At 38.9% G+C, this 12,184-nt stretch overlaps 1 protein-coding gene across 1 annotated transcript in view; it reads right to left on the bottom strand.

Moving 5' to 3' along the window:
• The window catches only part of malrd1 (MAM and LDL receptor class A domain containing 1), a 92,670-nt gene that overhangs the window by 33,222 nt on the left and 47,264 nt on the right, over positions 1–12,184 (bottom strand). The window contains exons 19-20 of the mRNA XM_047349058.1: positions 4,865–5,110; positions 1,905–2,062 (exon numbers count right to left, since the gene is read on the bottom strand). Of these exons, the coding sequence (XP_047205014.1) occupies positions 1,905–2,062; positions 4,865–5,110 (404 nt within the window). The remainder of the gene's footprint in view (positions 1–1,904; positions 2,063–4,864; positions 5,111–12,184) is intronic.

Genomic DNA, 12,184 nt, shown 5'->3' with positions numbered 1-12,184 from the left:
TAATTAAACACCATTGATAATTAGTAATTCAGAAGGTTGGTTTTATTCAGGAAATCATTCTTTGAAATATTATTTTATTAAAATATGTTTTATCTGATGTTTATATGTTTTATCTGATGTTGCAGTGTGAATGGTTGTTTGAAGGTATACATATTATTGTTAGTTCCAAGACTAACTTACCCCCATTTCCAGATTCCTCAAAATGATCTTTGGTTCTCAAACATAAAACCCATTGAATGGTAATGATGCATCACTCTATTGGTCATAGTTTTTAACCATCCTGTTCATATAGTTTGATTCATTGTATATAGTTTGTCTTCCCTATTCTTTTATTTTGCTTGGTAGTTTAGTTGGATTGTTCTAGTATAGTAAAGAGTTTGTTGACTGAAATATGTTCGACTTTGAGTTGAAATATTTTTGTTAATAAATTCTTGTTAATAACCCTATACCCTGACCCAAGACCATGTATATAATAACCGTAAATATTAATATTAAATGTTAAATAATATAATCATAATAATAATCAAAACACTCTCTCCACACTGTTTCAAGAGACTCTCCACTTTCAAATAAAGGCCACTAGTGGAACAACATTAAAGTCAAACAAAAAAACAACATCAAAACTTTCATGAATAAACATAAACTGCATAATACAGATATATATTTTAAAAGATAGACTTTGCTAAAGTAGTAGCAAAGTCTAAGAGCAGTAGCTTGGAGATCTAACTAACTGGCCCCTACCTATGGACAAACCCTTGTAACAAAAAAATCAATAAAAAAATTACATTAGTGTGCCCATTAGAGGAACATTAGAATGTTCCTCTAATGGGCACACTAGACTAGCCATTGTAGTAGCTTATCATTGTAGGTAAAACCATGCAGGATAACCATTTCAAAAGAACAGTTACTGATGTTTGGTACTGACAACAAGGGTATAAATAAAACAAATACATGTTAAAAGAACATTTTTTATTTTTTTTACCAGGGACACTTTATGCTCAAAAACAACACATGTTGTGACCTCAATAGTCAGGTAGCTGATTTCGCAAAGGCTATCCCGCATTCTTGGATTGTTCCTTTCCTTAAGGCCAGTATTCTAATTGTTTCATTAGGCAGGAGCAAAAATGTTTCCAAGAGAGAGACTGTTTTAGGTGCATAAGGAGAAATTCACGCTCTTCAGCTTTCTGAACAAAAGCTACCTATTTTGTCTGCATAGAAGATCTTTGAGGAAATTAACAATACTCACTCTATCCTTCACTGTGTTGTCAGTAAGTGTCTACCCATCCTTTTAAAAGATAATTAGGTGCCTTATAATTTATATTTCATACTTCTGAAGTGTTTGGATTGTTCTGGCCCTAACATATGACCTATAAGTTGGCAGTCGCAAAAACTGTTTCACCTAGGGACACACAAAAAACACCAACAATCTCATAAGTGTTGCAAAAAAAGCTAAAGGTAAATAGAGCTGAGACAATGTCGAACAAGAGTATAGTGAAAAAACTGCAGAATCTACAGTATGTTGTTGCATTTTAACTCCTTTGCTTGGTGTACACAAACTTGATGCCATACAAGCATTAAACCTTGAGAACTGGCAGAGATAGACTTTATTTAGATGGTGGGGGTAAGGTGTGTTTTTGGCCTAAGGGAGGATCCCCATTGACCCCCATTCACTCCCCTCCAACATCCACAGATCAAACACCAGGGAAAAGACTGGCAGCATCATCCCACGCTCTACCAATTTACTGTGAATATAGTTTGAATATTTATATAATTAATGATAGGCTTCACTGACTGAGTGTAACCATGGTAACCATTACTGATAAATGGCAGTGGCAATTAAAAACTGTGGTGAGCTGACTTATTTTCTTATCTCCCTTTTCTGAGGAAATCAAAACCCTCTCTACCTTAATCAGCAGCCGGATGGTCCCTGAGGCCTTATGGGAAAGGTAGTACCAGAAGGACAGCTTGCAGATAGCACTTGACTCTTTCCAAATAGAACTCCTTATATGAGCTTTGTCGCCTTTCAGTCCCACTGGGGTTGCCTCCAGATAGACAAAATGGCCTGGAGGAGCAAAGAAGATGAGATGAAGGCAAAAAGAAACAAGGCAGGATTTTAGAATCTATTACAGCCACTGAAACATTGCAGCAAGGTCAAGGAGACTATGGGTTGGGGGGAGTGAGGGTTAAGGGTCACAGAGTAATCATGAACACATCTCTTAATGTGTCACTGGCTTTTGAAAAGGGGGTCTCTCAAGGTTATTTGGTGGAGGAACATTCATAAAGAAGGAGGAAATATCATAACAGAGCTAAATTCAGATCAATCTGGGCATTGTGTAATTTGGTGTGTGTTTTTTCTTGCTCTAATGCTTTGCAAGAGAAGAAGTCATTTTATTTAATTTGATTATGTTAATCTTTAACTTCCAGTCATTTACAATTACACCAAGGACTACATTTGCAGTAATTTCACAAATTACCTGGTTGTCAGTAGCCATAAGTCAAAAAATTTGCTGACCAAAACTAAACAACTTTTCTTGTCTGAAGAGACAGGAATTCACAGATGCAACCGCAGCAACACATTCATACTTTTCTTGGAATCTCCTCTTCTGGGATACAGGAGAATTTTAGAAAAGTAGATGCGATGGAGCTGCAAGTGGAATGAAAGACATTTTGTCTGAACCTCAATTGAGGTTTGCAAATTGCAAATTGAGGTCCACTCAATTGTTTAATGGTAAATTCATTTTCCAGAAATTGGAAAACAATTGCGGACTCTGCAGGGAGAGAATGCAAAATCAGCCGTATACATCACACTCTTATTGCTTTTAATGTTTGTTAAATACCTATGAAAGACTAATTTTAATGATACACTGTTAATAGTCATGCATTTTTCTTTAAAGCACAGGAATTTATGAAGTTAGTAATTATTATAAGCCTTGTATTTTTGATGCAAGGGCTATTAAGGTAATTGCAAATCAAACTTTTGCCTTATGTTTACATGCTTTGTGTTTTCCTCTAGACCACTATATCATATAGTGGTCTATAGGTGCACCAGACAACTAGGGGGAGTCGACTACCAAGTCATATTACCAGACCCTCAATAAAGACATAAACAGGATTAGCCCTGATAAAGTATCTTGGGGTCTTGTTCACAAGTGAGGGAAGAATGCAGCGGGAGATCGACAGACGGATCGGTGCAGCTGCCAATGTAATGGGGGCACTGTGCCGGTCCGTTGTGGTGAAGAGAGGGCTGAGCCGAAAAGCGAAGTTTCGATTTACCGGTCGGTCTACGTTCCTACCCTCACCCATGGCCATGAACTTTGGGTCATGACCGAAAGAACGAGATCCTGGCTAAAATGAGCTCCCTCCATAGGGTGGCCGGGCTCTCCCTTAGAGATAGGGTGAGGAGTTCGGCCATCCGGGAGGGGCTCGGAGTAGAGCCGCTGCTCCTCCACATCAAGAGGAGCCAGTTGAGGTGGCTTGGGCATCGATATCGGATGCCTCCTGGACGCCTTCCTCGGGAGGTGTTCCAGGCACGTCCCACTGGGAGGAGGCCCAGGGGACGGCCCAGGACAGCTGGAGGGACTCTCTCTGCTGGCCTGGGAATTCCTTGGGCTCCCCCTGGAGGAGCTGGAGGAGGTGTCTGGGTAGAGGGACATCTGGGCGTCTCTGCTGAGTCTGATGCCCCTGCGACCTGGTCCCGGATAAAGTGGAACACGACGAGTACAAGTACGCGTATACTACAAATACTCTGAGATTTCCTGCTACCTGTTATCTGTTTGTGGTGGCTGAAGGAATATAAAGCATTTGGAAGGTATGTGGTGAGAAAGAGCAAGTACCAGAATATAAAATGTTGTTTGACATTTGTTGTTAATGCGGGCATTAATTCTAAACTGTTTCGCTACAGTTCTGTAGGAAAAATATTTTATTGCAGTACAGATGATAAACAGAGCACTTTAAATTTTCCGTGTATATAAAAAAAAAATACACATTTCCATAAGACTGGCTTTTCATGTAAACCTAACCTAGTGGAGTATGAACTCCTTATTATTTTCCATTTTTCATAGTTTTATGCAGACAGCTCTGCAGAAGGAGAGACCATAGTTCCAGGTTTGGATGCAGTTCCCAAAAGCTCCCAGTGATTCTCTTTACCCTGGTGTCCAGCCATCGTCTTTTCCCATGTCTGCTCATCTTCTACTTTAGATAAATATTTGTTTTATGATTACACAGTCAAGGTATCAATACCCTGTACTTCCGGACTGATTATCTCTTTTTGTTCGAATAAATACAATTTTTACTCAAAACATTTTTGTGTTTGCGCTGTAGATAACTGAAATGACTTTGCCTGATGATAATAAAATAAAATGAATTGCGTTAATCAGTGTTTAGTGGTTATTGTAGTTGTAAAGTAACATCTCTGGCCTGATGCAGGTTGGTAAAAGATTAAATGTAAATTAATGATTTAAACGTTTCATGCATTTAGATCCAGTGCAACTGAAGGAATAATGAAAGAAATAAATCAACTGCAGCTCTAAAGCTGCTTATTGTCTATTATTTGTCAGTTGAACCTAAAAAATTACAATTGATAACAAGGTACCTTTTTAATAACATTTCATGAAATTTGAGCATGACATCAACAACCTGAGTTCCAATTTTCAGGACTTACATTGACACACTGAAACAGTATGTGAATGATTTATTTTGTGCCCTGAATCTAATATGTAACAGCAACAGATGGTAAACTTTTTTAATTTTTCATTCATGCTGTAAAAAAATCAGACCTCAGTGAGGAAATAGTAATTTAAACAATGTAATGTCAAAGCTGATGTTTATAACTTTTATTGGCAGAAAATTCAATGTAATCCCATACCGTTTTCATCCTTCAGTGTGTGATCGTACGACGGCCGTATGCTTTGGACAGATCCGGTATCAAGCACCCAGTCAAAGTTATCAGCTTGTGAGCTCTTCCAGCCACAACGACCGTTTTCAAAAGAGCAGGAGGTGCCACAGTCCTGCTCATCCGTACCATCACCGCAATCATCTGTAAAGTCACACTTCTGCTCTGGTGTAAAACAGCTGCCTTTTCCACAAACTGATGTGCCTGGCGGACAGAACCCTGGAAAACAAATTTCAACAGTTTCATTTGTTTTTATTTGTGTACCAATTGGTTTTCTGTGAAGGACAGTACATGGTTCAGATACAGACTTCTTCAAGGTTTTGCCTCAACACTAAATGAACTACCATAGTCTTGTTTAGTCAGAAGATAGAAAAATCTATTTCTGCCTGTAGGCAATATAATCAAGTTACTACCAGCTCTGACAATCAGAAGATTCAAGCTGAAGGATGATCAAGATGTATCAGTGAGTGATGCAAAGTTTATTTTTAACTGCAGAGTGGAGAATAATTTAATTAAATGCATATAGCCTTGTAATGAGCCTCACACAGCTTAAGTTTATAACCTGTAGAATGATGTGAACCTTAAGAGCAACAAAACAGAATATATTTCATGTTATTTTGTCCATTGAAAACATACATCAACCATACAGTTTTGACATTTAAAAAAAGCAATTAACACTAATACCCCCTGGTATCCCCTCCTTTTTGCAATTGTTTACTGAGAATCAAACTACTGACTGCAATTTCTGTATTTAGGTCAATATGTGCATTGTTCAGTGTCAGACTTTACCTTTAAGAGTTTGAAAATGGAATTAAGAAATCTTGACAGTAAAGAAACAACTTTGTGCATTTCACTAGATTAAACAGCACCCCAGCAGAGTAAAACCTTAAGGCCACCCCTCTGCACACAGAGCTGTATTTCTTTAAGAGGCTTAGAAAGGACACAGGAGCATGGGGCTTTAAGCTCAAATCACTGTATCATTGATGGCAATATGTGGAAGGGGACGGTGGTGGGGGATCTGCTTCTTTTGGAGCGAAACATTCCAGCAGGGTCAGCGCTTAGCTTTAGGATGGGGGGAGTGTTAGAAAGGAAGAAGGGTGGTCTCTGCAATTAAAGGAGAGAAAGGGGTATAAGTCCTTCCTTATCCTTTGTTCCTCTTGAGATGCACAGAACCAGAAGCAATGTGACTCAACAAAAGGAACAGATGAAGCCAGGAAGAGACAGCTCCTGACTCCCGACTTTCCCCTTTATACAGAAACTGTGATTGGGTTTAATTTAGAGAAAAAACATACTTTTATAAGGAGTTGCCTTGGGCATCTTCTATATCATTTACAACCTCTCTACATTTGTTACTCTCTTAATGTAACCCATGTCAAAAACGTAATGCAGTCATATTTCTATATGGAGTACTTCAGGGCCATGAACATATCAGCCACCCTGGGTGACATACTCCCCCCTAGTGGATGGATTTTAATTGAGCTGCTTGACATTCTAAACTAAGAAGGTAACCAAGTGAAATAAAATAAACTTGAGTATTATTAACCATCTTTATCTGAACTACGAATTGCTTCTCCTGTTTCTTTAATATTGACTTGACCTAAAAAACCTTTTAATGAAATGGAATCCAGAACTATTCTGATTAGCTACAGTGTCTTGGAAAATACACCTAAAACGTTTTCACATGGTTTCAGTTAATAAATCAAGGAAAACTTCAATGTATTTTATTGGGAGTTTAAGTAACAGACATACACAAAGTAGTTTTTTACTAAATGAAAATCTGAAAGTGTGGAGTGCAGTTTTATTCAGCTGCCCTGTGTCAATACTTTCTAGAACCATTTTTGTTACAGCTGCGAATCTTTTGAGGTATGCCTCTACAAGGTTTGCATATCAAAAGAACAAGATGTTGTATATTCTTCCCTCAAGCTCAGTCAGATCGAAAATAGAATGTCTATGAATGTCAATATCCAAGTGTAGCCATAGACTCTCCATTGAAACTGGCATGTTGGGTTTAAGGTCATTGTCCTGCTGGAAGATATACCTCCACCCCTGTCTCAAGTCTTTTGCAGCCTCAAACTGTTTTTTTTTCCAGAGTGTCCTATATTCGGATTCAAATTCCTTTACCTCAACTCTGACCAGTTTCCTTGTCCCTGTAGATGAAAAACATCCCCACAGCATGATTCAGCCACCACCATATTTTACCACTGAGATAGTCTGATCAGGTTGTAGCTCCTACACAGTCTACATGGGCCATTACATTGCTAATAATATTAATTTTCAAAGCAGTTGGTTTTACTAGTTTTATTTAGGTTTATCAAAGTAAATGCCCGTGAATTTATATTTACACCACACTGCTCCTTTTATTTATTGAAATTTATTCAAAACAATGTATAATTTTGCTTTCCACCCCAAAGTTATGTGCAAGTCTATGTCTATCACATAAAAAACAAATAAAAGATATTGAAGCTTATCATTACATGGCAACATCTGAACATTTCCAGGAGTATAAAGACTTTTGTAAAGCACTGTAAGTAAGATTTCTTTAATAATAAAATATTCTGATTAAAATGGCTCTCTCTAATTGCTTTCTTTAGAGTATGCAGAGAAAAAATATAGTGGGAAAGGCAGTTTTGTTAGCACACACTGCACCTTCTTCTGTTGGTTTTCTTCCAGTTATCCTGCAGCAAATGTAATAAAATGTTTCCAGCAGTTTCATTAGGCAGAGACCACTGCTGCCTGTTGTAACAAGCTCATAATGATCTAAACAAAGAATGGAAGAATATTCGGTTTGCTGATTTGTTTACTTCTAAATTTCTAGATTTTCTTTTATGGCGTTACATTAATTATATACTAACTCACATGCTCCAATATATGAATATATAACTACATTAGAAGGAAAACAAATTTGCATGTTAATCAAGAAAGTAATATGATAACATTTTTATGATCCACTATAAAGTGCCTGTATTATTATAAACACAAACAGAAAAGTGTGTGGGATGCAGTGGACCTCAGTGCGGCATCATGTGTTGGTATATAAATTAAAGCTGTGGCAGAAAAAGCCCCTGAGGAGCGATCGTCTGTAATTACAGTTCCTGCTGCCTCTTGTCTTATCAGTATTACTGTACATCTTGCCAATACGCAGACAGAAAGAGCTGGTTTCAGCCACAACTCTTCTCCCTGCTTGCTACTCAATTACTGAGAGGGCAGTGGATTTAAACTGCAGTTCAGTCTTTAAATGATGTTTTTTATTACTCTCTTCATTTTTAATTTCCTTACCTTCTGTACCCTCCACATTTATTGCCAATATGGGTAAAGCATTAAAATAAATTATTTCATTGCAATAGCATAACTAAAAACTATTTAAAAATCCAAACAGCAATTACAGAAAATTTACAGAGGGGGGGGGGAAATAAAAGATTATGCTTAAAATAATTGTGTTTTTTCTTTTACATATAACAACATAATGAAAATGACTAGCTAGTAAGCTTATGTTAGATGGCAAGAATTAGCCTTGCTAACAGTAAAGCTAATGTTAGCTTCATTCATTGGTTAGCTAACATTGGTTCTAGCTTGGTTCAGTCCACATTAGAGCTAAGTATAGTTAAATTAGTAAATTTAAATAATGTTTTAACTGTTATATATTTTTCAACCAACTATGGCACTAATGTTAGCCCAAGTAGTGTTGGAAAATATTTAAAATACTTAATAGGGTCTGCATTGCTAAGCTCAAGTTAGGTTTAATAATGTGTGAAATGAAATGTACTGTGTAACTTAGTGGATTGCTCAAAACAGGTGTGAGTGTGTGTGTGTGTGTCTGACTTGGCTGTGGTCAGCCCGGCACCAGTGAAGATATTTCTGTACATGTCTCAGATAACAGCCAAAAGTAGAATAACAGGAATGTTGTGAAGGTCTGAACAGACAGCTGAATGCCAGGTGTAAGAGTTCAACCAGACACTCAGCTAAAAATATGTGTTTTTTCTTTGTAATTGTACACGCCTTGCTTTTGAATAAAAACTCTGTCTTTGGGGAGGAAAAGTCAGAAGTGTTCTGGTGACTTAGCTGGAACACCTCTCCTCCGGCCGGGGCAAAAGAAACTGTGCAGACTCTGTGTTATTTAGCTTTACCAAAACAAACGAGCACGCAGGAGTTTCTGGGGAACAACTCCAACAACTTGGTGATCCCGACGTGATTTGGGAAAAGTGAGGACTTTCGGCTAAATCAGAACTTCACCAAAAGACTCTGACACCGGGGTACCCCCGCACTTCTTATAAGGTAAGCAGAAACCTGTTTAAACGAACTCTGCACTTTTGGCATTGTCGATAGGCCTAAATTCTTGGTGTCAGATGTCTGAGTAAGTGAAATGTTCTGCTAAATTTAACACGTGTAAAGTAATGCATTAAGGTACTGTAAAAGAGGTCACAAAAAGCAAAATGAGAAGTGTTTTTTGAACTAAAGGGTTAGAATCCCTCTGAATAAGGGTTTGAGGCCCAAAGGGTTAGAGTCCCTCTGAATAAGGGTTCGAGGCCTGTGTGTTTCCTGAGTTTGGCAACTCCACATGTTTTCTGACAAGAATTCATGATTTTGCTGTGTTGAAGTCCCGGAGGGTGGGGACCTCCGAAGTGTAAACAGTTTTCTTAAGGTTTGAGTCCTTTAAAAAATAGGGTTAGAGTCCCTAGGAAGGTTGTTCATTGTATAAAGAAGTCAGAATCTGAGACCAGGCAAAAACACAAGGGTGTGAATGCTGTGTTTTATGCGAGTTCTGCCTCGATAAAACTAGATTACAGATGTAATAATACATAAAGCACATACTATAAGTCCTGTGAAGCAAATAAGTTACTGTGAACAGTTTGTATGAATCTGTAAGACCAGTAACAGTGAGAGCATGACTGTGAGTTATAAATGACATTTGTAACAAGACCAGCATGAGAAAACTATGAGCTGGAATAGGATAATTCAGCAAGAATAGTTTGACTTGGAGGCCATTTAGTGGACTCCAGAGAAAAGTACATAATACACAAACACATAAAATACAGAAATAATCTGTGAAAACAGACGTTTTCAGGCGGAGTGGGTGAGAGTGTGTAAGGGGAGACGCCCTGCAGACAGTTGGTGCCGTGACCCGGATTTGGCACTAACTAAAGGATAATTAATTGACTATGAGGCAGACGTCATTCTACAACACCACAGGGTCGACCCAAAACAAAAGGTAAGGAGATCTATATTTATTCTCCTTTTGCCTGCTAATAGTGTAGGTGGTGTTGTGGAATAGATATCTTTTTCTCTTAATTTTACAGTCTTGATCAGTTTTGGGTAAAATATTTGTTGGTTGAAATAACGTATTATGGTAAAGAAATTATGTACTGCGTAAAAATATTTGTTGATTGAGACAAGATAAATTTTAGCCGAGATACTTGAATGTTGAAGCTGTAATATACTTTTCACCGAAGATACTTAAATGGTGACGGTGTTGAAGTAAATAAGTTCCGGATTTGGCAATCCAAACTCAGTCCTGACGAGGACTGGGGTATTTAGGCTGGGGTTAGTAAGAGCCTCCCCGAGGGACTGAGGACGCCTCAAAGTGGCCAGGGATAGGACCCCGAGACTCTGAACTGGCAGGTGAGGGAAGACAGTTGAGATACTTAAATGGTGAAACTGTAATAATAAGATTAAGTAAAAGGAATTCCAGGGAGTCAACGGAGGGTTGATTCCTAGGAGTCAAACCGGGTTTGGCATCACAGCGGTTGGGCCAGGAGAGATTGAAAAAGTCCCGCTGAGTGGAAGGGTTTGAGGCCCTCCACGCGCGCAAGCTATATATCTTGTTGTGTTTTCGTATTTGTCTAACTGGATTTATTATGCTCATGAGTGAGAAGAGAATACAAATGAGTGGCTGCGAATGGCTGCACTTGAGTGTGAGTGACTGTAGAAGCGGTGATTATATTACAAACTGTATTGCCATAGAGTAAAAAAAAAAAAAAAAGAGACAAGTTTTTCAACAGGGAACCGTGAGGTAGATGGTTGAACCGTGGATATAAGAGAGACAGAAGCACAAGAAACGCTTAGACTTGTAAGAGGGGTTACACTATTGGAATCAAAAGTTTATATGAGAAAGCTTCTCAACAGATGACAGAAAAACAGTTTAAAGATTCTGGAAGAACACACCATGACTACTTGTAGCCAGAGTGGTCCATCCAGATTTCAATGTCCGTTGTTGACTTCATCAGTTGGAATGACAAAATATATCCCTTTTTTATTGGGAAATGTACAGGCATTAGTGGATAAGTTGCCACCTATTGTAGGATGCGGACGGGTCAGGTTACAGGAATTAGATACATTGACTAAAGGCATGACACTGGCCTTGGGTGACTTTAGATCAATTTTGGGGCGAACTGTGCATCCCTCGGTGGCTAGGGAGATAGAACAGAATGCTGATTGCAGTCAGGACCCTGATGACACACCCCTGACACGTGTAATGACAGCCCTAGGGAAGGCCATAAGAAATCAGTATCCGCCCCCGTTGCAGTCCCTCAATTCGATTGGGACCCTAATCAGCATCCTAAAGAGCATCCCATGTCACTCTGTTCTACGACCGTTGTCACACTGAATGGTACCAGGATTTGTTTAATGAAACAGTAGAACGTAGGACATGGTTTATTTCATCCAACAAATATTTATGTGGCTCCGGAGGGTGTGGCTGCAGCAGTTGATTTAATACCTGACCAAGCAGAATGGTATTTAATGTCAGATGAAGCTGTTCTTCATGTTCCTCTTTCTTTGCATCCTGAGCATCAAGCTAAGGAATTGGGAGGAGTGGTAAAGCGCTCTGTGGCAGCTGGGGACTGGCAGGACACCTCAGTCACCAACTTAAGGTATTCTAAGAGCACAGACACATACTGTATAAAATGTACAGCTACTGATGAAGTTCTGTTGTAGCATGAGATGCTCATACATCATCCTGGAAGAGAAAAAACAGATCATCCCAAAGCTGCAGCTCTTTTGCAGAACCTATCTTATCAGTTATGGGCTGAAGGGCCCACAGATGTAGGATTAACCCACTGCGCCCCAGTTTCTATTCAGGTTGCATCTCCCTTGCTTATTTGGGTTCCACAGTATCCGCCCAAAAAATAAGCTCAGGAAGGCGTCAGAGACACCATTGAAGGCCTGAAGGCAGCAGGTGTGTTAGACACCTCAGCCTCAGCATGGAACACACCCATCCTTCCTGTAGAGAAAAAAGGTACTGGAAAATACCGCATGGCACATGATTTAAGAGCAATAAATTCAGTTCTGGTGACTCCT

Source organism: Girardinichthys multiradiatus, chromosome 21 (genome assembly GCF_021462225.1).
Source record: "Girardinichthys multiradiatus isolate DD_20200921_A chromosome 21, DD_fGirMul_XY1, whole genome shotgun sequence".
NCBI classification, from domain to species: domain Eukaryota; kingdom Metazoa; phylum Chordata; class Actinopteri; order Cyprinodontiformes; family Goodeidae; genus Girardinichthys; species Girardinichthys multiradiatus.
This window is presented reverse-complemented; position numbering and strand designations above follow the sequence as displayed.